Genomic DNA, 27,974 nt, shown 5'->3' on the forward strand with positions numbered 1-27,974 from the left:
AGGAATTTTCCAGCACTTTCAAACACGTCCTCCATGTGGGAATATCTCGCTCTAATTTGCTCAGTCAGGATTATTGTTTATTTCGGCTGTAAATCACCGTCGGTGTCTGGCAGACGGGCTGCCAGTGAATCCTCGGTCACCAGTAAAAAGTCACAGAGATTAGTTTCTGCTGAAGGGAGATGAACACACGAGCCGAGTTTGTGCATGTTCACACAAACATCACCGTTTTTTTATGCCGGCATTATCTCCTCCAGCACATCCCATGCTTTCTTGTGCATTTTTTTTCTTTTTTTTGGACGGGGAATTGAATTTGAATGAGGGGTTTTAATGGCATAAGTGGCATTTACCTACATGTGAGGTGAGCTTATGCTCCTGTAAAATCAGCGATAGCGAAAAAAATATATGTTGACAAACAGGGCAAAATGGTAGATGTTGAAAGGGAATAACGCAATATGGTGGAAAAGAGATTTGCCTCAGCTGCGACTCCCCAGGCAGCATGTTAAATTCCTGTCAGTGATGAGCTTTTTATTCGTCGTGGCAGCATTACATTTCCATGACTTCACAACCACTGGCAAATTCAGACAGGGGAGTAATGAGGATCTTTGAAATCACTGAATTAATGTGTCTTCTCCGATTGTCCCCACTCGCTCATTGTGCCGTTCTTTATTTCCTGCCGTCACTCCCCAACCCTCTCAGAGGCTCCATCTTCCATCTTTTTCCCCTCCTTCCTTGTTGCCAACCTCTCAACTTCTTAGAGTAGCCCTCTATTTTCTTTTCATCTTCTGTTGTGTGCTGCTTGTTCCTCATTTAGTCATATTAAAACACCACTCCCAGTAGCACTCTTTGAAATCCTCTCCCATTTTCCCAGCCTCTGTCATAACCTTGTCCAAGTGATTGCGCTAAGTCTCAGGAATGTTTGTACCTGTCTCTCTCCTCCTTCTTTTCTTCATGTGCTGACATGACTGGAGCACACCCAGAAACAGTACCTGCAGGACAGAGTTGTGAAACAGTTTCTCTCTACTTTAAAGCCCCCTTCTGCTTCAGACATTCCTTTTCCTTTCGGTATCTTTGAACGTTCACTGCGTCTGCTGGTTGTTTTTGCACCGAGGCGTACACTAAAACACAAACCTGAAGCCTCAATTCATTTCCGCCACAGGATATCTAGTGGCGTCAAATTTGTTTACCATTTGTTTCTTTTAAAGACCCATTTCTGTTTTAAACAAGTGACTCAGACGAAGAACACTCGTCGGGTTGTGAGGGAAGCAGATTTTGTCGCTAAGATGTTTGCCGGCACTAAATCATCCACTCGATCAAGTCAGATGTGACCGTTCAGAACAGCATGATTAATCCAATACAAAACAGTGCGGTTGTAGCGCTAAAATAGCTGCAGTGCTTCGTTATTCATTACCTGTACGCATCTATCACGTGTCCGGATTGAATTATAGCCTTTCATAGCACATCCTGCCCAGCTATTAATCTAAATGGTGCATTTTAGCAGCTGCAACTTCAGGTTTTCCACGGTGGCGCTAATAGACATTTGTCACCTGGAACAGTGTCAGGATTGTTGTTCTGTGCTGCTGAGATCTTCTTTATCTATCTGCTGGCAGGAGTAGTGAGGGCTAATGCTAGTGGGACGCCTCCTCCCTCCTCAGTGCTGTCAAACACGTACCATTTTTACTTTTATTGTGTCCGTAATGTGATTAGTTTGCACCGTAGCCACTGTAATATCACATCCATTCACGGAGGGCGTGGGTTAGACAAAGCTGCCGTGCTGGAGAATATATATTTTCTTTTGCTATTTTGTTATCTTCATGTGCACACAAGGCCAGCGGTGTGACCTTGCGGAGGGATACGAACAGGAGGCCCTCTTCGCCAACATGCCTTTTAGAATTGCAAAATGAAAGCTGGAGGAGGTGCTCCTACACTGCTTTCAGTGATCTGATGAGTAATTCCTGGTGTTTCTGAGCTTCTATCTCCCCTCTATTCCCATTCTAGTGCCAAATAACTCCTTTAGAAAACCTCCTTTTGTTGCTCCTCTGGGTTGGATGCACCGGCCAACAAAAAAAGCCACAAAAATACCCACATGTTTACAACTGCTTTCATGTCTGTAGTTTGTACGGACAATGAATCGTTCTGCACTCGTTACTGGCGTTGACATTCACATCCTTGAAGTGCAGGTGTCAAGCGGTAGTGTCACTTGATCCTTTATAGGGACGGAGATCACCTTTGAAGGCATCTTTCCGTGGTTTACATGGTCCAACTTTGTGCTCTTCACCTCTTTAAATGGTGGTAAATGTGGGGTTTTGGTAACCTTAGAAAGGCAGGGTGAAAAAGAAAAAATCTGCCGAATTAAGATTGAATAAAGGGCTCCGACGAGAGCAAAAACAGATCCTAGCAGAGGAGGGCAGTGAAGGGTAGAAGAGAGGATTACAGGAGACTGTTTTCCCCTCTCGTTCAATTCTTGAGGATTTTCACCCCTCCCTGGACTTGGTGGGAGGATGTGTTCTCTAGCAGGGGTGACCTGGCTCTGCTGTCTCATTGATGTGTGTAATGAAGGCCTGTGTCTGAATAATCCCATTAGGTGGTCAGATTAAAACCTGAGCTGATATTTGAGACTGTGCCCGGCACCGCTTTAGAAATTGGAGAGCTTTGCTGCCGGCCCTGGGAGAAAGAGCGCAGAAGGAAGAGCAGCTGAGGAGAGCGGCGGTGATTGGGAGGTCTCTCCGTTTTCACCGATAGAGCGCCATTGTAATTAAAGCAGGGAGGAAGGCTTCACTAGCTTCTTAGCTCTTCTTTTTGTCTACCCAGTACCATCCTTTCATACCTGAATTATACTCACATTTATCATTCCCACTGAAGAGCAGCTTCAATCAGGTGCATTGGCTTTGATTCAGTAGTTTAGGGCAGTGATTTGAGGAAGATTTTCTGCTTATGTGGGAAATTTGTCTCTTATGTTTTGCATGATGAGGATGGCAGAGGTTGTCAAGGATTGCTGCCTTTTCTTTTTTTTTTTTTTTTTTGCATTCGATTGTATTTGAGAGTAGCTGCGCTGATAGTTTACTATCTCCAAGGAACACAAAGCAGTTTCAATGCGATAATTTCTCTGCAATATTGATATCTCTTTTATGTTCCAGCAGCCCACAACAGTGATGCTTTGTGCATTTATATATACATAAACTACATTTAAACCCCCATCTGTGCAAATGAGCCACATTCAAGCCCTGACATGGTGTCATTTGTCGGTTTATTTGTGTAAATGTTCGTCAAATCAGAGCCTTTTGTGCTGGTGATTACATTTTGATGTGTCATAAAAGGCTTGTAACAGTGCAGTACAACAGTAGTCATCGTGTCAAAAGACGATAGAGTACATAAGTAGTATGAAAAGCAGTAAATCTTATCTGTGTATCGCCCGATTCGTCTTGGCTTGTTGCATCTAGTTTGCCCTGTTTTGCTCCCTACTATGTTTTGTTCTTCCAGTCCTCTGCCACGCCATTTGCTCAGTAGATGGTGTAACTCTGTTGTTTCTCTCCTTACCTTCCTGTTGAGGATCAACCATTGAAGTTAAAGGTGCCTCTGCTCTGCAGGTTTACCCCAGCACTCCCTCAGCGCCTCCAGGCTTTGATCATATTTAAGATAAAAGTCTCTTCTGTCTCTTTGCTCCGAGGAGCTTTGCACGTTTCTTTTTTTAAAAATTTGGTTTTAAGTGAAGATGTTCGTGTAAAGGACATCGCTCTCATTGCTTAGCTTTACTGTACCTGAGTCTTCTCTTCCTGTGCTTTGTGCTCTCTAAAACGGAGGCTCTGCTCGGTTCCACATACAGTGTCATCGTGGATTTAACCGAACAGCGTTGAGTAAACGTACTCTTCGCCTTCAGACTCTTTCTGGCATCTTAGTTATTGCCTCTATGAGGCCATTAGTCTTATTCACTCTCTTCTACATTAGATTCTCGTCTATGACTCATTTGATAATTTTCTCTCTTTTCTCCACTGTCCTTACTGAATAATATATATTTTTTCTCTTGGAAGCATATGCTGTTTCTCGCTGTGCGCTCTGCTGCCTGAATGAAAGGGCTTCATGTTTACCGGCTCGCTCGATGCATTGTGGCTGTGTATGCTTGGCTGATGATAATCATCTCTGGCAGTGCTCTTTCATTTCATTACCACCACGCTGATGATGAAGATGTCTTGTTGTACTACTTTGTGCTGGACTGGACTGCAAGTGCAACGTTCAGTCTGTTCACTCTGACTTGTTTGAAAGTTGAATTTCTTAACCGAAAGCTCGCATTAATTAATTCATGCACCGTTTTCTTATTAAAATGTTTCATTTTCCTTCCAAACAGAGGGAACGATGGTTAATGCATGCTGACAAAGCTCCATTCACTTTAATGTATTCAGTCATTTTACTCTTTGATGGTTTTGTGTGCTGGACTGGCTCTTTATTTCTTTCTTGCATGCGACTGTTAAAAGCCTTGCCACAGAGTCGGTGAAGGCTCCTGTGGTTGGGTTTGGGGTTGGGGGTCGTCGTGGGTCCTTCCTTTCCCCTCTGCTTTTCCGTCCTTGTCTCCCTTACTTCATCTTTCCTTAAAAAAAAAAAAAAAAAAAAATCTGCACCTGCACAAACGCACCTCCTCCCACCAGAGCACTGACACACTCCCTTCCATCTGTCTTTTCCTACCCAGAAATCCCTAACAACCAGCCAAATGAGGGCGATGAGATCCCGCAGGAGCCGCACAATGCCGGCGCCGCCATCGGGGGCGCCGTGGGGGGAGTAGCCCTGTTGGGTGTGGCGGCCATACTGCTCTTCGTATTCCTGCGCCGCCGCCAGCGCACCTTCAAGGGAGACTACAGCACCAAGAAACACGTGTTCGGAAACGGCTACAGCAAGGCCGGCGGGCTGCCCGCTCACCCGCCGATCCCCAAGAACCTGCAGTACCCGGACGACTCGGACGACGAGAAGAAGCCCGCCCAGATCGGCAGCACCGGAGGGTTCGAGGCCGGCGAGCGCGATTTTGACGCCGAAGCAGAGGACCTGAAGAGGCCCTATTTCACTGTGGATGAAGGGGAGAGCCGAGATTATGACGAGCGGACTCTGGCCTTCCAGTATGACCCTGAACCTGAAATAGCCGACGATATGATCTCTCAAACCGATGGCTCTGTCATTTCTAAGAAAGAGTGGTATGTGTAGTGGCATGTGAAACAACCAAACCAAACAGCCCTTTGTCCCCCCACCTACCTGCATCACCTCCACCGCACCCTTTCACCTCCATCCACGACCCTGACCCTCACATCTGTCAAAGCTGCACCGTCACCCCTCTTTTGGTCGACCTAGTTAACCCCCCTCCTCCCCCCGACTTCCCCCCATATCAGACCCCCATCCAACTAATCTCAATTAGAAAAACCGAGCGTCTATTTAAAGTGCTAGCAACATCAACGTCTCAACATGACAGCATTGGTATCCATTCCATCAGGCGAGTGGGCAAAGAATACAAACTAAGGTATGTAAACGGACTCACCCGACTAGTAGGGAGGTGATTGGTTGATCGATACTGGTGTATTCTTCTTTTTTGTGTGTTTTTTTCATGTTATAAATGTACTAAATGTATAAAAAGAGACAGCAGGTTGAGGTTTTGCTGAGCACATTTGTGAAAGTCCTACACTGGATGTACGATTTGTTGTTGTTTTTTTTTTCCATTTTGTTACTTTTATGATGCCTTTTTTTGTATGACTTTTTTTTTTTAAATGAGCAGAGAGTTGAGAGTTAAATGTGTGACATTAATTACAGGTGGAGTTTCTACGTGTTTGTGGCTTTGTGGTCAAATGTTTTAGACAAAGGAAGACGGAAAGAAAGAAAAAAAACACAGACCTGTGTCATTTCTCCTGTTTCTCAGTGGGGGTGGAGCATACAAGGAATTACTCGTTTTCATATATTTGCAGCATTAAAAGCAGATGTGTTATTGCTGTTTTCCAAAGACATGCTCATGTGTTTGATTTGTATCTTTACTGAGAGGGAGTCGGTCTACTGAGCGGTGTGGACATGGCAGTAACAGATAAATATCCAGTGTTTTCATGTTGTTGTTTTTTTTTTTTAAACTAAATTTCACACATGCCCTTATCGGTGAAGCAAAATAGGGTGGCAGAGAAGGGCTGCAATTTTAGCACACACAGTAATTTCTACTTTTCAGTGGTACATCGCAATCATGTCCAGAAAACATTTGGTCACAGGGAAACGTCTAATAATGCTCTGAAATGTCGTGATTGTCACTTGAACAGGTCGACCTGTGTACGCAAAATCTTACCACTATAATGAAATGTCTGTTATTTCTGTTGAGCTGTCATATTGTCATGTTTGTTTCTTCTTCTTTTTTTTTTCTTTCTATCAAGTGTCTGAGGAATTTCCCAATAATGACTGTGTCTCTCCTTTTGTAATTGTGACTGTGTTGCTGAAGAATTGGCTTACATCAACAGCATTTTCTCTGAGGAGTCATCCATGGACACAAAGGACACAGATAGAAAAATGTCAAGCGATGCTTTTTATTTACATGTACAGAGAAAAATCGTTTTAACATGTAAAGGGAATTGAAAAAAAAGAGATTATGGTGGCAATGCTGGAGTATAATAAGTCACCTGCTGCTTTCATGATGTTTTTGTTCTTTTTTTTCCTTTCTAAAATGATTTTCCATTCGTTTTTTTCTTTTTGTTGGGTGATTTTAAAGTAACAGTTGTCCTTTTCTTTAATGTTGGCATCTGAATCTGCTCGCGGGGATAAAAAATGACCCTGTCCGCAGGCGTTTTATAAATATATATATATATATCTGTTTTTAAAATTGCTGTTAACAAGTGCCAGTGGATGCTAGCATAGCAAATGACTTGTTTCTGTCCTCAGCACTGAGGTCCATTACACAATCACCGAAATGCATTTGCTTCAAACAGAAAAAGATTTTTAAAAAAGAGCTCAATGTGAAAAATCGGATATACCAGAAGCATTGGAGTAAATCTGTGGATGTAAACGACATATCTGACTGGCTCTGAACAATATAAATACTGTATTAAGCCTTATTTTATGCATGTTCTTTGTGTGGGAGTGGAAGTGCACATGTTGCTCTTTTTTCTATCAATTCCAGTGTGTTTGTCCTCATTTCCAGCTCAAAAGATGGCACTTTGTGAGTGTCGTCAGTATTGACAGAGGTATGAGTCTGTGGGTGCACAGTACCCAGTAACAATATTGCAGTTAACACACAAAAAGGTATATAAATATACATATATATATATATACATATATATATTAATAAAGATGAAAAAAATGACATCTCGGTGAGAGCAGATCTCTCTGCCGGCTCGAGATGTGAATGTTTTACAGTCCATGCTTGTCTACTGTATGTTTTTAGATGAGCATGTTAATCATGAGCCTCAAACTATATTGTATTTTCAATGCAAATTAACATCATAAAAGTGGGAAATATCACATTAAAAATCTCAGTTTAGTTCGGTTTCCTATTGATTTCAGTGTAGACGGTTTCATTTTCGACAGCCTTCTTTCTGTTTTCGTTGCATGTATCCACCACGGAGTGATACATGAGGTTCGCCTCCGAAGGTTTCAGAGGGAGAAAGCTAAAACGACAGTAGCGCGGTTGCTGCTTTTAGCGCCGCAAAAGCAACTTGCGATTTTGTAGTTTCTTGTTCGCCTGCAGATGAATGGCTTTGCAGTAACTTCTCAGTTTTTATATCGTCACATCGAACATATGGAAAGCACGTTGCTACTTTTTGTTCTCGCATTCAGTGCCTATCAAACTCTAGGAGACATGACGTAGTCTGAACTAGACGCTGCTCCATCGTTTTCATGCCCAGAATATCACAATGAATAGTGGTGAACCATAACATGGGCTGCAAACATCTATCAGATAAATGATGGTTGTTTACTTGTGGTGAATTTGAGTTAGTGCAGTGGGGATGTTAATCGCCCCCAGCAATATATCTGTACTTGATCTATAAATCAATTGATCTCTTAGAAGCTGCATTTTGAGGTTAGCTAGCTAAATGGCGATACAGCACTTAATCCCACCTAGCAGAGCATCGCCCTAAAGAGATCTAACTTTTGCAGCTTAGTTGCTGATTTTTTTCTAAGCACAACTATTGAAATCCAGAGGAAAGTATATTATGCTTGTACATTTAAATTAATCGAGATTACCCCCTTTCAAAGCACAACTTCAAGGCTTCATCTGACATTGTTCTGCATCCATTATGGAACCACTGCCACATTTGCTTCTCAGACATGTGGGAGAGAGAAAAACCTTTCAGTTTCGAGTCGCCATCCTGTACACCAGTAGATGTAAACATTATCTTCATGTCGTTGGGGTGTTATGAGTTTCTATTTTGTAATACTGACTGTAACTTCATTCCATCCTAATCTACTTTTTTGTATTCAGTATGTTCAACATTCCACTGTAAATACTGTACATAAGGTTGAGATTATAGTGAGGGTTAATTTAGGGACAACTGTGTAGGGACCCTGTTCTGTAAAATATACCTATTTTGACTGCAAACATGGAGACTCGATGATGGATAGATGAAGTTGATGCATAGCTTATTTCCAAAGTCCCACCTAAAAATGCTCCTCTAGTACATTTTTAATATGCCGGTAGTGGCTTCACTGTCATAACAAGGAGGGTGACGCATACAGTTTGTCAATTTATTGTCGAGTTATTTGAAAGAAACTCAAAAGAGAGAACTTGTCTGTATGCAGCCATGTGAATGTATATTTCTGAGGGTGTTACAAATACGAAAAAAAGAAAAAAATCTCTTGTTCAATTGTGATGACCCAGTGAAGTAACTTGTATTTGTTTTAAGCATTAAATGAGTTCAGTAGTCAACAAGCGTTCTGTCCCAGTTCACTGATTGGATAGATGTGTGTTATCGGATTGAATATGGTTCATGTCTGCATTCCTTATCACTCTGTGTTGATTTTGTAAATGCAGCTTTTTTCCCCCCTCCAAGCAGCTTTTATCAGTGATGTATGTCTGTCGCCTCATACAAGTGCTTATTTGGCTTTACTTTTCATTAATTACTATGTTGTGAGCCTTAAGTGTAAGACATGAAAATAAATAATATTGCAAAAAAATTAAAAAATATCTGATTTAACAAACATAACGTAGAAATCCAGATTATATAGTTCTGCTACCAGAACAAAATTCTTTTTGGTCAGCCCTCTCCGGAGCGTGTGCAGGCATCCAGCCATTAGCAGATCCACAGTTTTACATCGCAGCATCCAGTAATCAGAAGCGAAAAGACTACAGAGACAGCAGCAGGACGATTCCCTTTGGATGTAGCCGCAGTTGCCTCCATTGTTTGCTCCGGTTTTTGAACCTGAGCATGACACGAATCTAACGCTAAAAATGAATCAAACAATATTCGGTAATGTCTGACAATATTTTACCTTTTTTTTTTGGTGTCAATCCAGCTTCCACCACTGAGAAAAAGTTGAAAAGGGTCACGGTTTAGTACAGATCATTTCATGTGAGGCTAAAATGAGAGAGATAAAAGGATACATACAGTATATAACAAAAGTCTTTGATGGTTATCACTGTAGCTTTTGGTGTGTTTTTTTCTCTCTTTGCTTTAATTGGAGAGTAAAAACTGCCAGGCAGATGCTGATATTGAGTTCAGTGCTTAATGAAGCTACAGTGATATGATGAGAGAGGCCCAGTGTAGAGCCAGACAGATCTGTCTCAGACTGTGGGACTCAAGTGCAGACATCTGCACCGTGCACATTAAGAACAGCCCAGAGTTTGCAGCTGTTGCCATCCATTTGCTAAAAGAGCCTTTTGTAGCCCAAGGGGCTTTGATGGCACATAGGCTTTTAACATGCATGGCCGTCTCGTTTTTTCTCCTCCTAACAGAGCCGCGAGTGGAATTCTACAACATTTCCTCTATCAAAGTACTTTTTTAGGATGAAATATGGCTGGATTTTTGTTTAAAAAAGAAAGTGTTCCTCATGGGCCCTAAATTCAAAAGCGAGTTTGCTAAAGCACCTCGTACGGTATGTGATGCCACTCCATTCAACACAGTGTGAAATCAGAGAATACAAATTATGCTATCAGAGTGTTAAAGACTACAATGCCTATAGTGAAAAATGATCAGACAGTGCCTGCCATGGTTTATGTAGATTAGTGTGTTTTATTTTTTATTTTTTGGCTTTATAATTTCCTATTTTATGGTGCTAATAAGTTCAGACGAGTATTGTATTTGAAGCTGAATAAGTCTCCAGTACTTCAATAATGCAGCCCCATGAGTTGATGAGATTTTTTTTTTCTAATGAATCATTTTGCCTTTCAATTTTGAGTATCATCTTTCAGGAGTCAGTTAGCTAAACTCTGGATTGGAGTCTTAAATTTGCAAGAAACTCTGCTATTGTGAATTGTCGAGCTGCCAATAAGCCGAGAATTGGGGAGAAATGATCGATCCGAATGACCGGAAGAAAGCACACATACAGCCAATAGCATGAGTCATTAAACTCCAGTGATTAAATGGTTAATGGACATACTGTATGCACAAGCAATTCATTGGGCTGGATACAGGAGGGGAGTTTTCCTCATCGATCAGTTAGCGGCTTTTAGCTGCATTAGTTTGTAGCCTGGAGGCCAGTTTGTATACAGAACCTGCGTAAGGGGGTAAAATATGTGATTTCTTCAAATGACTGTGTCTCTGTAGAATCTATATTCAGTGGACTCTGCTGTGTAAGTCGCATTATGAAATGTTCTCCCATTAAATATTGTTATCAAAAAGACCCAGCAACCTTACCTGTGTCAACCTGTAACAAAAAAAGAAACAAAAAAAAAGAGCATTGTTCTGTCACCACAGTTTGTTCAATGCACCCGTTTCTGATAACTTTTTTATTTTTGGGGATAAACAAATTGTTCATGGCTTCTAGAGATCTGTTTATTTTTGTTTGTTTTGTTTTTTTGCTCTTGTTTTCTACCTGTTTTCAATGTGTACACTTTGAGGTTACATTTGGGTTGTCCATAATAATAAAAAAAGAACTGTGTTACCATAAAGGACACGTTTTGCTCTCATGTTAAACATTTTTCAAGTAGTTAAAGTTTCTCGAACACAGTCTGTTAACACGCAGCCTTCAGCCAACTCCTCCATCACAGAGGTTTGTAATTACATTTTCACTCAAAGTTAATGTCCTGTAGATGTGTTAAAAGAGAAAATATGTGTAATATTAAATTTAGAAGGGAGGCAGGTTAATATTCTGAAGTGTCTAGACTCAGTCTGGAGCCAGAAACTGAACTTAACATGCAGAGAACGCCGTCGTCTGCTGGTTTATCGTGCTCCACATCAAAGATTAGCATGTTGCTATGATTTATCACTAGGCACAAAACACACCTGAGGCCGATAGGATGTTATTTATTGCAGGTATTTCCAAAAGAAATGTTAAAGAATCATCGGCATTTATCTTGACGAGAACGTTTGTACAGGATTTAATGCTATCGGTCCAGTGGTTGTTGAGGTTGTGGATCCGCTGACAGACATGAAATCACTAAAGCAACACTGTTAACATGCAGACAATAGACTAGAAAAACAGGAGTTTACCGTCTTCTGTGTACACTGATGTTTGAAGAAAGTGCATCACCCCTAAATATTGTAATTTTGGTGTGTAATAACTAAAGTAGACGGCAATATTTGCGACGTAACATTGCATCAGCTGTTACTTTTTAGATTCTAGAGTTTATTTGCAGAGCTGTGCAATAACAATAAGACATTATAAAAGAACATCCTTTTAAAGCAATAGATAATTTGAAAAATGTCTAGATTTTAAAATTTAAACGTAAATTACATTTAAAATGTAAAATAATAAACTTAAGAGTGTCATAAATGTCTTATTTTCCCAAACTGTTGTACAAAAATTGCAAATGCTCATTTTCCTTTTGCTTTAACCCTTTTTTTATACTTTTAGTTATTATTTGTGATTAATGCAACACATTATCGCATGTTAAACATTACAAATGTGAAATTCCTCTTGATGTACCTTCTTTAAGCACCAATATAATGGCAACGTGTTCACACTATCATCCATTTCTCCCATATTTGGTTTATATATAGTCTTTCCCGCCAGTGTAAATCAACCAGTAACTCTGCATGAAGCTTCAATCTTGTAGCTATTCTTCCTACAGATTACTATGCAGCTACATGCTCTGTTCCCTCTATATAACAGACCACAGCATAGATTTTACTGGACACCTACCAGGCAATCAGAAACCTGCATGCACAGCGTGGTGCTTAAGCAACAGCACCTATTAATGCAGTAATATGTTATTGCATCATACAGTCATGTGGTCTCAGTAGGATGTAATGTAGCCTGAGTGCTGCTATGCTATACTGCATGCTGCTTAATCACAGCAGGAAGCATGTGTCGGATTTACATAAATGTATAACGCAAAATATATGAGGAGCTCTATTAATATAACCAAAGAGTGTTTCTAATGGAGTGTTAGTTTTGGACATTTTGCTGGATTTGACCACCAACATCCAGAAGCCAAGTTTTTGTTCTCATGAGTTTACAGTGGAGAGTCTTGTTTATATAAAACTAAAAAAATCTCATATCCATACTGCTACTTTCTCCTAAGTCTTGACTTTACTCCAAACCAAACTCTATCTCCGTGATAATCATCAGGAAAGATGCAGCTGATGTTTTCCTCTGCCTCTTGTGGTATTTTCACTGGTCGTCCGATCAAAGGTGTCCGACTCCACTTTCTGCACTTCCACTCTCAGTTTGCTGTTTATGTCTCCTCACATTTAGTCTCTCAGGCAACGAGTGGCGTGACCAAAAGCTGACACATGTTTCACTTGGAGCGCCGTCCAAAACACAAGGCGCATAATTTGTAGACGTGTTCCTGCCATGACCAAACCGAAGAAGCGAACTGAAAGAAAGACGCATTCAGATGTCAGGGCGAGCTCACACGGTTCTTTCCATCCGCTTAAACCGCTCTCGACAATGAGCTGTTTTTGTTCCACAATCCTGCCGCTGAAATGAGCAGATCCCAAGTGTTCCATCTAGAACACAAACCCCCACACTTGGCTGAGTGTTGTTGCCATGTTTAAAGCTGTTTTTTTTTTGTTTTTTTTAAATTTGCCAACCAAAAAAGCAAGAATTTGTGACGATAACTGGGCATACCTGACACGCTGAGGCAGGTTATTGCTCAGAATAATCAGTGACTGTTTTTGTTTTGTTTTTGCATTTTTCTTCCTCCCCCCTGCTTCCTGATGTGCACCGTGTCCCGGCTAACCCTTCTGTTTGCCCTGTGGGACGTGTACGCTACCTCGCGCCTCCTCTGCTGCTCATGAATCTCTGGCTGTCATCTCAGAGTGAAGAATTTCCACAGGGGAGCATAAATTCATGCTACTCCGGCTCCCGGGCTCAACTGTCCAGCCGGTGGACTCGATCAGAAACAATGACATCATCCCTCCTCCTCCGAAGACAGCGCTGCTCGGGTTTAAACGCCGTCCCAGGGGTGTTTCATCTCCACAGTCTCCCCTTGGATGCACCATCCGTGGGAACTTAATATAAGAGTGCAGGCAGCTTTAAAGCACCCCAGAAGTAAAATGAAAAAATATGAATCAAAAGGCTTCTAAAACAAAGATTTGAATCCAGTGGGAATCATAGCCTTCCCCATACTTTACCCTCTGTAACCTGAAACAAATTACTGACTTAAAAACCCACACATGTCAACAAAACCACATCTAATAGCGCATTTAGTGGTAACCAAACTATGAAAATTCTCTAAAAATAGCCTGACACTGACCCCATCACAGTCTGACTTTTCATCGCAAATCACTCAGAACATATAATACAAGATGTAAAATGAAAAAAATCCAAACCAACTGTATCCACGAGCAGCTCTTAATCTTTCAGCAGTTTTTTGACTAACATAAACACAGATCAATGCATTTCTCTCCCCTCCTGTGAATCTGTCAGAGCTGAGAACATCACAAAATCAGTCATAAAATGCGAGACTCGATTGATCATCTATGAACCAAAAGGAAGAAAAAAAACTAAAATTATTTGTTCCCAGATGAGGCTTTTGTGCTGTATATCGACTCCTCCTGACACTTCTGTTATTTATATCCCTTTAATTCTTTAGAGGCCTCCGTCGCCGTTAACGACGGTACAGTGGATGAGCTACACGTTTTCCAATTTATCTCCCATTGTGCCGAACATTTTGGGACATTGTTTGGCTTTTGTTTGATGGAACATGCTTCACATACAACCTGATCGATTGGGCATGGAGTTTACGCCCCGCTGACACACAGAACGAGTCAATTCTATTTCCAGAAAATGTGAAATTATAATGAATTGGCAATTATTTGGATTAACCCAGGATCAATCTGCCGAAATTATTATTGCCTATTATTTTGTTAAATGAGACGGCTCATAAACAAACTGCTCGGATCCCATGAATAAATTTGTTGGCATCTTGAGGGAGGCTTTGCGGTGAAGGCGGCGGCTACAGACACAGACACAGGAGCCCCCTTTTTGCTTTCACGCCCTCTTCCCATTTTCAGTGCCAGTCATGGCTGGAGCAGCTCTGCCATCCAGCTGTGCATTAGCGTTCTCCAATTAAACTCAGCCATCCCGGAGCAGAACGAAAGGCCTAAACCCTCTGGTGAGAAAAGTGCTGACAACCCTCATCTACAAAGACCTGCTGGGAATACTGTGTCCCTGTGACCATTTACCCAGAGTCTCAGAAAATGTGTGTGTGTGTGTGTGTGTGTGTGTGGGTTTAAGCGAGGCAGAGAGGGAGTTAGTGTGCATACCCTTCATCTCTTTGTTGACCGGTGCTTTTACTGCACTCAGCCCAGAGTGACCTGAGCCGCACAATAACCCTCGAATTACAGGTTTTTGTTTATGTGCACGGCCGCAAATTTTTGATTTTGCTAAGAAGACGTGTGAAGGAATTTGTGATATTTGCTGTGCATATATGCGGTAAAAGGCTTCTGAAAGCATTTCCTTTGATTTTGAGTCTTGTCTTGTTATGAGATTAAATTAAAAAATCCCCTCTAATATGAGTTTTAATAGGAGCTGGCTGATAAACAGAATTTTTACTGGTGTTCTCCCTGAAATGTTCGGTTACAGAGCAGGGCGTGGCAGCAGAAACAGAGACACTGTGATGCTAGATTTGATGCTAATGCAAATAGGCACAATGTGCACCAGTCACAATAAAGCACAGGTACAGAGTGTTCCTTGTTTCACATAGTGATGACATTATTTCTTTTGTCCAAATACCATCACCAACATGCATATTTATTTTTCCTCATTGCCAGGACTTTATTAGATTGCTTAGTAAAGGCAAGATTCTGAGTGCATAGTTTTTTCACTTAAATGGAATGTGCTACACCTACTAATTACCTATTTGAGCTATTATTAGCTAGAAACAGATGTATTCACAGCTAATGGGTTCTCCTGCATGAAGCTGAGAGGAGGCAAGCTATTGAGAGGTAACACATCAGCATGCTCTTCATCACCTGAGCACCGCACGAACGCAATTTCTTACTTAAGAATTTAGTAAATTTTCAAAACGTGCATTCATTCTTCAACAGAAAAAGCTAATTAGGTCTCTCCGCAGTCCGTATTGACATGCATCTATGAATACTATCCCAAGGCTAAACCCAGATCTGAGCCAGTGTCCTTGGTGATCATCATGCATGAGTCCGCCGCTCTCACTGGGAGAGAAAATGCTTCTCAGGATGAGTCAAATCTCACTCAGCATCATTATGTCGGCTGAAATTAAAATTTCCCCGTCCCCCCAGACGTGAAGCGTTGCCACGGAATGAACCTTCACCTGTTAAGAATCACCGGACGAGGTTCGCTGTAGGGAGACACCCTCCACAGTCCACGTTCGGAATGATTCATCAACCCACTTACCACAGAGTTCCAGCATCTGACAAATGGAACAAATGGGGTAAATTAAGAATCCAGTGTCTCCCACCCCCACACTCTCTTCCCTGACTATTGACTCTCACAGCTTTATCAGTGTGCATTAGTGTCAGTGCCAGTCTACATTTAGAGTAACTGTGCCAGAGGAGGCAGCCCATCAGTGTGAACAGGCATGTCTGTCGTCATGCACAGCCAATGACCCTTTGTCAGAAACAATTCTCATCAGCCGAGCCACCAGGCCGAGGCTCTACTGTCCACTCGCTGTGGCACTTACGCTGTCCTGCTCTCAAAACAAATAAGAGTCACTAGTAAAGGAATGTAAATAGTGAAACTGCACTTTGCACTATTTCTACATCTGAACAAACCTGGACTGTTCACCACATTCAAAAAAATATATAAATATTTAAATTAAATATGATTTTGAGGAGAAATATTCATTAACAACAGGGAGAGATTAATCAAAAGTAAACAGAGGTGGAAAAAAACCTGACCATCGGTGTTAAATCTTCATTTTTCTTACCTCTACTTTTGCTCTTCTTTATTGTAATGCACCACACAATGCCGCCTGTACTTCACACAACTTCTCAATTTTGATGTTTTCAAAAAAAAAAATTAAAAAATCCACACACTTACCTCTGGCTGACAATGTTCCCATTACAGCCTAAAGTCCCTCCAAATGTGGAATGTGCCAATTAAAATGTAGATGTGATTAGTTGTTAAAAAAGAGCAGCAGGTTTTTTTAGATTTTTTATTTTTTTTTGCTCTCCCCACAGCTGAAAATGAGGCAGACACAGAGATGTGGAGGAAAGGAAGCAGTGGGATCTGATTGTATGCCAGGAGGGACATAGGCAGGTAGCTGCAGCAGCGGCTGACTTAACCACTCAATTATCGCCGGGCACCAGAGGTCATCAGAGAATATTTAATTGAGTCCAAAGTTCTACATCTTACACCGCTTCATGTCTCGGGGAATCTGTAGCTGTGGACTTGTGGGCTTTGACCTCTAAACTCTGGTGTTTGAAGGCTCAGAATTAATGCTAACAAAAATAAGTCTCCTAATCTGCTACAAATGCATATGCAGAAGCCAGCCATTGATTAGATTACAGTGCTATTTGCGACTCCATCTTTGAAAAGCTGATCTGTGCAAAAACGCAAACAAACTAACTGATCCTCACAACACAGCCGGTCGCGACTAATTCCCCTGAAGTCTCGTGGCCAGTTGCCATGACGAGTCACAACCAATTAGTAGCCTCGGGGGGACTGGCTTCCTGCAGCAGCAGGTTTCAATACCCGAACCTGAGGTCAGTCACTGAGCCCACATCAGCAGGGCTGGTGTCGCTTTGTTCTGTGAATGTGCCGGTGGTATTTAAATCTCTGTTAAATCTCTGCCAGAACTATTTTAGCAGTTTGGAATGCAACAAAGGGCAGAAAGGATTTATATGTAAAATATAGTAGCAATAAATGATCAAATCAGCTACTTTTTAGTATCATCTGGTCTCAATGTCATTGTCCAGTCTGGAGTATTAAAGAAACACCTTCCATTAGCACGTTGTTATCTGCCTCCTCTATGATTGTTGGGTTTCATTTTGGCAGCTTGGTTGAATTAGCTGTCGACAGTTAAAATCTCCAATGCACTTGGCAGCTGAACTACTGAGAGATGTGGAATCAAATCCAAGTTTATGGTTCATGCACGGGTAACTGTAGTTACTGAGAGCGTACAATTTGATTTTTAGTGCACCACTAGATGCTTCTTACATGATCAGGCCGTGTTGTGCTTAAAATATGCTCACAAACCCCTGCAGTAACTGTTCCACTTATTGCAGTTTTAAAAGATTCAAAGGCTTTATTGAAAATGGTGTACCATCCAAAACAACTTAGACTATTACAAAAACACCTTCCATTAGCATGTTGTTATCTGCCACTTCTAAGAACATTCTGTAAAGTTTTGGCAGCTCAACTACTTGGTTAAGTTAGCTGTGGACTGCTAAAATCTAAACGATTAAGAGGTGTGGAATCAAAAGCCAAGTTTATGGTTCATGCAAGAGTGACTGTAGTAACTTAGAGTGTATGATTTGATTTTTAGTGCCTCTTTACTACACTGGATGGATGTTTCATACATGATCAGACCTTGTTGTGCTTAAATTATGCTCAAAAAGCCCTGCAGTAATTATTTCACTTATCGTACTATTAAAAGAAGCCTTATTGTAAATACTTGTGCCATCTCAAGCAACTTAATCAGTATTACAAAAACAGCTTCCATTAGCATGTTCTTGTCTGCCACCTCTATGATTGTTGGGTTTAGTTTTGGCAGCTGAACTACTGAGAGATGTGAAATCAAAAGTCAAGTTTATGGTTCATGTAAGGGTAACTGTAATTACGTAGAGCGTGCATTTTGATTTTTAGGGCATCTAGATGGATGTTTCATACGTGGCCACGTGGTGATTAAATTATATCCACAAATCACTGCCGTAACTGCTTCACTTCTCATAGATTTTAAAGATTCAAGGATTCAAAGTGACATCCAAAACAACTTTCACAATTATTGCAGAAACACCTTCCATTAGCATATTCTTATCTGCCACCTCTTTGATTGTTGGGTTTAGTTTAGGCAGCTGAACTACTCGTTTGTTAGCTGTTGACTGCTAAAATCTGCAGTGCGCTTGGCAGCTAAACGATTAAGAGATGTGGAATCAAAAGCCAAGTTGATGGTTCATGCAAAGGTAACTGTAGTAAGTTAGAGCATATAATTTGATTTTTAGTGCATCTTTACTACACTGGATGGAAGTTTCATACATGATCAGGCCATTCACAAACCCCTGCAGAAGCTGCTTCACTTACTTTGGGGTTGAAGGATTTAAGTATGTAAAAGATTTATTGCCATATGCAGCGATAAACAAGTCATCAGTGATATGAAATTCTGAGTTTGCTGTGTCTCTACCTAGTGCAGTCATAAAGCTAAGGTAGCGTAAGCTCATAAAGACAGACAATACGACGTACCTGGATCTGAAACACATTTGCAATTACAAACTCAGATCAAAAAATGACAAATATATTTCTTCTTACGGTGCTTTTGCTACTGTATGAGAACCCAGTTTGGCTCAAGGAACAAGTAATTTAGGAAAACATGAATAACCAGTAGGCATATACTGGGTTAAAGCAAAATTATGTTTTGTGGTTGATGTGCTGACGCGATTTCAACTTATTTATAAGCTTTAATTTGCTAATCAAAGTTCCAAATGTATTAGAATAATTTACTGCTCAGTATAACTGATGACATGTTTATTTATGTCTGTCGCTCCCTGAAGATGATGAAGGCGTACAAGGCTCATAATCACTCGGGCCTTTTTCTAAAGAGCTTTGTCATCTTGTTTTGCTGCGAAGTTGGCAGAAGCTGAGGTTTTCAAAAGCATTTCTGATTAATTTTACCATTTGTTGATCTTTATTCAGTACTTGCAACGCGCATATTGTGGCGTTTGCTTTGCCTCAGCCTCCCTCTGTGTGTTCCATCTTCAAATCGCTTTTATTGCTGTTGCACTTTGCCTTGACATGAAGGGTTTTTTTATTTTTTAAAGACAATCAGGATGCTTCTGGTTTGAAATCTCCTCCTATACAGATGACTCATTTAATTCTCTGATTAGTTTATCCAACACTGTCTGCGGGATTTTTTTTTCGCCAGATTTATTGTTTGCATCTGCGTCGTGACATAGATAACATTCAACAGCTTTTATAATTGAATGCAATGATTCTTGGAAACACTTCACGCTTTCACATCCATCCCAAGGCCCTCACATCTATCTGTGAGAGCAGGAAAAAAAAAGCCAAGAATGACTCACTCTTCATGCACAGGTATCGACAGAAGGTCTTCCTGCCACAGAGCATTTTTGTCAAAGGGAAACTTGATACTGTAGTGTTGATTTAACAGGTTTCCCTTCTTCTAATGAATGGCCTTATGGGGTAAAAAGCTTCCTGTTTGAAGAGAAGGCATTCAGCAACAGCACAGTGAATGCCTGGCTGATTGCTGCATGAGTAACTTGGCATAATGTGTCTCTTGACAAGAAAATGCACAGGAAAACAAAGCTGCACTTTAAACCTTAAATTAAACAGCACCACCACAGAGTCTAACACACATACAGGGGATCCGGTTTCTTCACTCCAGCGCCAACTATGTCAGATGCAATTTATTTGTCTTGTCTTTTTTTTCTGCTTTTAATAAGACAGATGATTTTCTCCAGAAACCCGGAATGTGTTTGGCGCATATTCTCACTGTAAATATTAAGTATTTGTGGCCTTCATTTATTAAGGAAGGGGTTCAAGTGTGCACAGTACACAGCTGTGTGTGTGTGTGTGTGTGTGTGTGTGTGTGTGTGTGTGTGTGTGTGTGTGTGTGTGTGTGTGTGTGTGTGTTTTCAATTTTTTTTCAGTGACAGAGTTGAAAGATGATTTCTCGTGAGTGGCCCTGGGGCCCCAAACTGCAGCACTACATGTGCTCATGCCACTGGAAAAAAATAATCTCAAGTATAGCGCCAACAAAACACATTTATCAGCCAGCTGCACTGAAAGGAACACACTTTATGGGATTTTTTTTTTTTTTTTTTTTTTATCCATGCACTGGCATCTATGTCAGATTAATGATGGGCAGGGTAACCACCTGCTGACTGCCCACTAAGAATCATTAATCAGTGCTTGATATTTAGGAAGAGTGATAATTCTGGATCTTCATAATTAGAAAAAAGAGTGAAAATTCACCTACAGAAATAAAAGGATGCTCTGTCTAATATTAATTAATGTATGCCACTTGAAAAATTGTCAGAAATATGTGGAAATATGCTTAGTTGCTGTCTTTAAAAGAATTAAAAGAGAAGATTGTTGCCATTCTTACCATCTATGGGGTAAATATGAACCTAAAGCTATCAGCTAGCTAGATTAGCATAATGTAAACCTCTAACAACAGCATTATATACATTTCTATCACTTAAAAAGTCCTTATTTTTGAAAGAAAATCTTTTTTTTTCAATGAAGATAATGTTAAAGTAATCAGAAACACAGTCTAGACATTGTTAATGTGGTAAATGACTATTCCAGCTGGAAACAGCTGATTTTTAATGGAATAGCTCCATAGAGGTACAGAGGAACATTTCCAGCAACCATCACTCCTGTGTTCTAATGCTACATTGTGTTAGCTAATGGTGTTGAAAGGCTAATTGATGATTAGAAAACCCTTGTGCAGTTATGTTAACACATGAATGAAAGTGTGAGTTTTCATGGAAAACATGGAATTGTCTGGGTGACCCCAAACTTTTGAACAGTAGTGTATTTAGATATGTTTTGTAATGCATCAGTGTTGTACTGGATCATAGTGGTGAAGGAGGAACTAAGCTGGAAGGCAAAGCTTTAGATTTAATAGTCGATCTAAGTTCCAACCCTTTAGCTCTGGGTTGAAAGAATGAGGTTTTAGATACCGGCAGCCTAAATGAATTTCCTCTGTAGGGTGGCTGAGTTTAGCCTTAGAGATACAATGAAGAGCTTGGACGTCCAGAGGGAGCTCGGAGTCGCTGCTCCAGCTGAGGTGGTTCGTGCATCTGATTAAAACGCCTCCTGGGCACCTTCCTTTGGAGGCTTTTCAGGCAACTGGGAGGAGAACCTGGGGTGGAACCAGCTGGAGGGATTTCATATCTCATCTGGCCTGGGAGCACCTCAGGATCCTGCAGGACGAAGTGAAAAATGTTACTGGGGAGAGGAATGTTTGGAAAGCCCTGGTTAGCCTCCTGGCACCACGACTCGACTCTGGATAAGCATCAGAAAATGGACGGATGAATGATTTATTCTGTGTAAAAATGGAAGCATAGTCTCAAAGATGGCACCTGCTCACTATAATCAAAACTGCACCAATGGCACATGACCCAAAAAAACAAATTCATTGTCTAGTTTGCTTCTGCAATGGTGTAGCCCAATGCACATGCATTTTATTTCCTCCCTTACTCACTTCATAGACTTTACATTATGATATCCTAAAAATAAAACTCACTTCGCTGAGGAGGCTTTAAAAAGGCGACACTTCCATGGATCAAAAGTTAATAAAAAGAAACCAAAAGGTCAATCTATTCCTCTAAACCTGCCCATTTTTTCATCGCTGAGACAACCAGACCTGCTCAGCCAGAGATCCCAGTGATACATGCATAATAGATGAGCAGGAAAACTGTGAGAGGAGATCTAGATGGTGATTCCCTGCAATGAGACAGAGAAAGAGAAAAACAACTGAGTTCAATAAACTTTATTCATCCCCACAGGCACAACAGCAACAAAGACATGCTACAGTATCCAGCACTGTATCCGCTGTACACAGTGTTCACAGATAGCGATGTAGAACAAAACTATATCCTCCAGTACAGCAGTAAAAGTGGTGCTGTGGGTTGTTGGAAATGGAGATCAGTCAAATTTATTGTTATGAAATGGAGTTTCAGCTTCTGGGAGTCGATGCTGTATTACAATACATGAGGCAATGTGTGTTTTTTATTGTTGGCTAAATTGCTAAATCTGATTGCTACGGTGCATGTTGTGGTGCAGAGGAGGCGTTACTGGGATTCCACTTTTTGATATTTCAAGGACATGGGCTGTTTTAACTACAGAGGCCTACTGTTGTTGACGAAATCGCAGCTCCTGCAGTCTCAGCTCCAGTGTGTGACTTTAATTGCAGCATCTGCATTCTGCCGGGGTCGGTATAACCGAGCACCGACTACTGCTGCTGCATGAGTCCCCTAAAGTCCTGTCTGGATACTCAGTGTTTTACTATAAGTTACTGGAGTAACACTAGTGTCACTTTGTTGTAGATAGGATAAGAAGGAAATTCTTGTGCCAGATATTGCCCAGAAATAACAAAATGACATAAGAAATGCAGTGCCTAAAAAGTAGAAAAACAATAGCATATCACTACAATACATTACTAAAATAACATCCATCCATTATCAATACACCACTTAATCCTGATTAGGGACGAGGGACATCCTGAACAGGTCAGCAGTTTATCACAGGGCTGCACATAGAGACAAACAGTCATGCTCACATTCACATCGATGGACAATTTCAAATCACCAATTAACCTCAGCACATTTTTTGACTGAAGCTGGAGAACCCAGAGAAAGCCCACGCATGCACAGGGAGAACATGTAAACTCCACGCAGAAAGATGCCGGGAAGGCAAGGACGTGAACCGGGGATCTTCTAGCTGCAAGGCTAAAACTGCTAACCACCGAGCCACTGTGCAGCCCTTGAAGTAACGTAAGCAAGCTAAAACATACAGTGAGAATAGACCGTAATAGAGGTATTGTCACACATTAAAGCTCAGCTGGTTGAACAGGCGACGCATAAACTGGGGCTATAGTTCCTGACGCAGCGGTCATGTGTTCGACTCTGACCCATGGCTATTTGCTGCATGTCATTCCCTCACTCTCCTCCCTATGTTTCCTGTCTCTCTCTCTCTACTCTGTCCTATATAAAAAGGCCAAAAAAAATAAACAAATTCTGCACCTGAAAATTGAGATGAAACACAAATATTTCACATTACATTGACAATGTTGTACATAAAAGTGAAATATTGCACTTTTAATCGAAAAGTTACAAATGAAAATGAAATGAATTATTGCACCTGAGATACGGAAGCTATTATTGCAAAAACCACTGAGAAAAGTATGATATTGATGTTATTGCTGAGATCTTAGTGTCCGATGTTACTCATAAGTTTTATGTTCGATTAAACTCAAGAATTTCTTTGGCATATTCACACTTGTTGCATTGGTTAGAGTCTGTCCCAGGTTTTGTAATATTTTCTTAAACAACAAAGTCAACAGGTTGTGATTTATTGTGTAGTATCTCGGAGGATACATGGTGCTATTTACCTCACAAGAACTATTTTTCACAGATGGCGAAAGTGTTTTTAAGTATGCAAAGCTCCCAAAGCTCAGCCACGTGTTTCTAATCATGTTTGAGCGACAACAAAGCTTAAATCAGGCTTTGAACAGACAAAATACTCGTTAGTAAGACCTGCTTATCATGTCATTTGTTGTTAATAAGAAAAATATAGAAAACCACCTGAACAAAACTGAAAAGGTGTCAAATATCAGCAGGAAGTGCAAAGTGCGAAGAATAGTTTTTTTGGTGCTATTTTGCAGAAACCAAGTCCAACACAGTTAGAGAAAAGGAAAAACCCAGCGTTTGTGTGGTTATTTTGTGTGACTTCTAACATTAGGCCTATTGCCCGATTCCTTTAAAATGTGTTTTTGCGGTTACCTGACCACACAGCAGCTAATTTAGTCTTCAGCACTCGCTTCTGACAGGAGCTGTGAACTGTATTTACCGGAGTCTGGGTGGCACGCTTTAATTAAAATGAAAATCACGCTGTTATATTCGGTATTACAAAGATACTGACAACACAAACTACAGTGACAGCACATGAAGAAAGCTGCAGGGGAAGGCTGAAAATACCTGCAGGGCTCACAAAGAAATGCTCCGCTAGTGATATGAACCCAAAAACAGTGGATGGAATCAGATGAAAGTAAAGAAGAAACACATTCGCACATGTGCTATGGATTGCAGCAGCAGTTTATTTCAGCTTTTGATTCTGACATTAATTCCGGTTTTGGCATCTTCTCAGGAAGGTGGCATCAAGGTGAGAAGTGCCTCTTCTGGTTGTGTTAATTTGATGTTTGGGAATGAACAGAGCAGTGAAAATGTGGTTTTAAATACCAAACCGGTTCATGTAATTGATATTAAAACACCATCGCAAAGTGTCTGATTACGTTCCAGCTATCATCTTTTTATTGCATGTCTTGTCTTTAAACGTGGCATTAAAGAAGCAAACTGAGATCTTATTTAAAGTTTTTCAAAGCAAAAAAGGGTGTTTTCTTTGACACTAATTATGAATATATACAAGATCTCTCTAAGAGATGATGAAAACTACATACAGTTTAATCAAAATCTCTGTGACACACAACAAAATTGAACCTAATGAGCTCCGTGTACCGCAGGTAGTATTTGTCACAGTGGTATTGTATTAGATTGTATAATTTTGCACGTAACCTCTGTAATCATATGCTATTATTTATCTGAATGACAAAGACTTGCATGAGAGCAGATGTGCCCATTTGAACGGCGACAGCTCTGTGAATGTTTTATTGTAGCGGTGCTTGATATGATTCCGTGTAGCTCATAATTAAGTGCCTATTCATCCATCAGGTGATGTCTTTTTTTTATTTTTGCAAGGCTACGTCGCCACCGCTACTGCTGCTGTGTTTTTCTAGCAGTTTTTCTATTTCAGGCCAGAATGAATCAGCTTCTTCTTCTCCTCTCTCTTTTTTTTTTTGTTCATTTTGACACCCGACAAAACTCATCGCCTCTAAGGGAATTGGAGTGGAGGGTCTTGTTTTGTTCTGGCAGTTCTTTCAGGAATGGCCATCAATCAGGTGATCTATTGTGTTAGAGAGAGGACCTTTCTCTATTGAATTCATGACTCGCCGCAAAAAAAGCAGATGCTACAAAGGTATTGAAAGTTTGCGGGGTACATTATGATCTGACGGCGGGAAGACAACGGAGGCCGCGCTTCATAATGATTGAGCTGCCAGTTTATGTGTCGGGATGAGGTGACCCCATTGGACGGTGACTCGGCATTATATCAATATTCTCTCATGATTATTCTCCGCAGATCATGTTCTGGTACAGCGATTCCCTCAAAAACAAAAGGCCCCCTTTTCCAGTAATTGAAAAGAAATCCAAGACTGGAGACAATTACGTTGAGCCGAAATAATTTTTCATGCAAAAAAAAGAGAATAATGTCCCTGATTGCAGCTGTTTAATCAGCCTGACAGTGATATTTTTGAATGCGTTTGCTCCATGACAGATTGTTGCAGTCTTTTCCACGCAGCAACCAAAATGTTGATAGATTTGGTGAAATGTCAGCAGACTGGAGGGAAAAAAGGGGGAAAAACAGAGGCCAGGAGTTGGTTTGGATTCGAACATTGCAGCTACTCCAGCAGATTGATGGCGGGGCTGTGGTGAGCTATTGTGAACACATTTACTCCTTGTTTCAAACACTGGACAGTAACTGGGGAGGGAGTTTGTAAGTCTTAATTTGCTGGCGTTGTCAGTCAGTGCCTGTGTTCCTCGGGCTGGAACTGCCCAGATGAGGCATAAACAAAGTATGGGCTCTGTTTAAAGAGCTGTGGATGGTGTGGAACGAGAAACAAAACAAGGATCAGGCTGAAATTCTGACTGTGTGTGTCATTTCTGCAGATGAAGACTTTTGGAACAATGCACATTTGTTTTGGGCTGTTGTGTAAAAAAAAAAAAAAAAAAAAAAAAAAAATATATATATATATATATATATATCCATCCATCCATTATCTATACACCGCTTAATCCTCACTAGGGTCGCGGGGGGGGCTGGAGCCTATCCCAGCTGACTCGGGCGAAGGCAGGGGACACCCTAGACAGGTCACCAGTCTGTCGCAGGGCTACATATACAGACAAACAATCACTCACACATTCACACCTACGGGCAATTTAGAATAATCAATCAACCTCAGCATATTTTTGGACTGTGGGAGGAAGCCGGAGTACCCGGAGAAAACCCACGCATGCACAGGGAGAACATGCAAACTCCATGCAGAAAGATCCCGGGAAAGCCGGGACGCGAACCAGGGACCTTCTTGCTGCAAGGCGAAAGTGCTAACCACTACACCACTGTGCAGCCCCTATATATATATATATATATATATATATATATATATATATATATATATATATATATATATATATATATATATATATATATATATATATATATATATATATATATATATATATATATATATATATATATATATATATATATATATATATATATATATATATATATATATATATTATTCTGACAAGCCTCTAGGTTCCCTGAAACCTGAATATCAGACTGATGTCAAAACTTGTTTCCCAACATTTCTCAGTATTTGCAGCAGCTTTCTGGGACCCAGCAGAGATAATGGTGCCCGTTCAGACACTCATATAGAATTGTTTATCACTAAAACTTGCAAATGCCCAGAGCAACAGCTACTACTTTTTTAAGGTTTCTGAACACAGAGTAGAAACGCTGTAAACTACTGTCCTCTTATTGGAACAATATGAAGCTTTTCAGTCCTTCAACACAAAACAAAATCTGATTTTGAAGTGGCCTTTGGATTCCCTATGAGCAAGCAGTCAGCGATGGTGGGAAGAAACAAAAATAAAACTTTTAACGGAGAGGGAAAAATAGAATCTCCAAAAGAACCGGGCTCAGTTAAGGCAGCCGTCTGCCTCCACTGGTTGGGGTGAGAGTGGTGAGGAGGGATGCTTATTATTTTCTTGATAAAAATCAGCTGCTAATTTTCCAGCTGTAATATTCTAGCTCTTTGCTTTAACATCAGAATTAACTTACTAGTAAAGCTAGCCTTCAAAGTACAAACTAAAGCCCTACTGGCACTGGACAAGACTTATCTGAGGATCTTTAGCAATTTGTGGTGGCTGTCTGTAATATTAATCCAGTGCAAATCTGCAATGTCTGCAATATCTTGACTCTTTTGCATATGTTGGAATTCTTAATATAGTTTAGTTTTATATGTACATTCGATTTTCTTATTTATTATTGCTAATTTAGCTTGTTTTAATGCACCATCCAGTGACAGCTACTTACATTTTCGTCAAAATTAGAGTTTGGGCAGAGGCTCATGCCACCAAGTGTGGAGATCCATTCAGAGACAGCTCAAATTCATTGGATTTTTAACCTTGAAGATTAAACCGAATGGATGATAAGCACGGTAGCATGCAGTAAAGAACAGTTTGCTGTTATTTGGCAACCCGACAGTGATTATATTGCAGACTGTTAATATTATATTGAGGAATAGTGTCAGTGTCTTTGAAAAACAGTCTTTGCTTATTTTGTGTGAATATTCTACATGAAACAAGGAGTAGTTTCTAAACCACAGGAGTGCTGTTAGCTAAAACATTTTACTGCAAAAACTCATTTTA

At 40.6% G+C, this 27,974-nt stretch overlaps 1 protein-coding gene across 10 annotated transcripts in view; it reads left to right on the plus strand.

Annotated features, from left to right (window-relative positions):
- nectin1b (nectin cell adhesion molecule 1b) overlaps positions 1 to 27,974 on the plus strand; it is a 156,236-nt gene that overhangs the window by 66,706 nt on the left and 61,556 nt on the right. The window contains exon 6 of one of the 10 annotated variants that reach the window (XM_023280481.3): positions 4,679 to 11,050. The exons of the other annotated variants lie outside the window; for them this stretch is intronic. Coding sequence (XP_023136249.1) covers positions 4,679 to 5,184 — 506 coding nt within the window. The 3' untranslated portion in view covers positions 5,185 to 11,050. Of the gene's footprint in view, positions 1 to 4,678; positions 11,051 to 27,974 lie in introns of those variants that run through there. 10 annotated transcript variants of the gene reach the window in all.

The sequence above is a fragment of the Amphiprion ocellaris genome, chromosome 7 (genome assembly GCF_022539595.1).
Source record: "Amphiprion ocellaris isolate individual 3 ecotype Okinawa chromosome 7, ASM2253959v1, whole genome shotgun sequence".
Taxonomy (NCBI): domain Eukaryota; kingdom Metazoa; phylum Chordata; class Actinopteri; family Pomacentridae; genus Amphiprion; species Amphiprion ocellaris.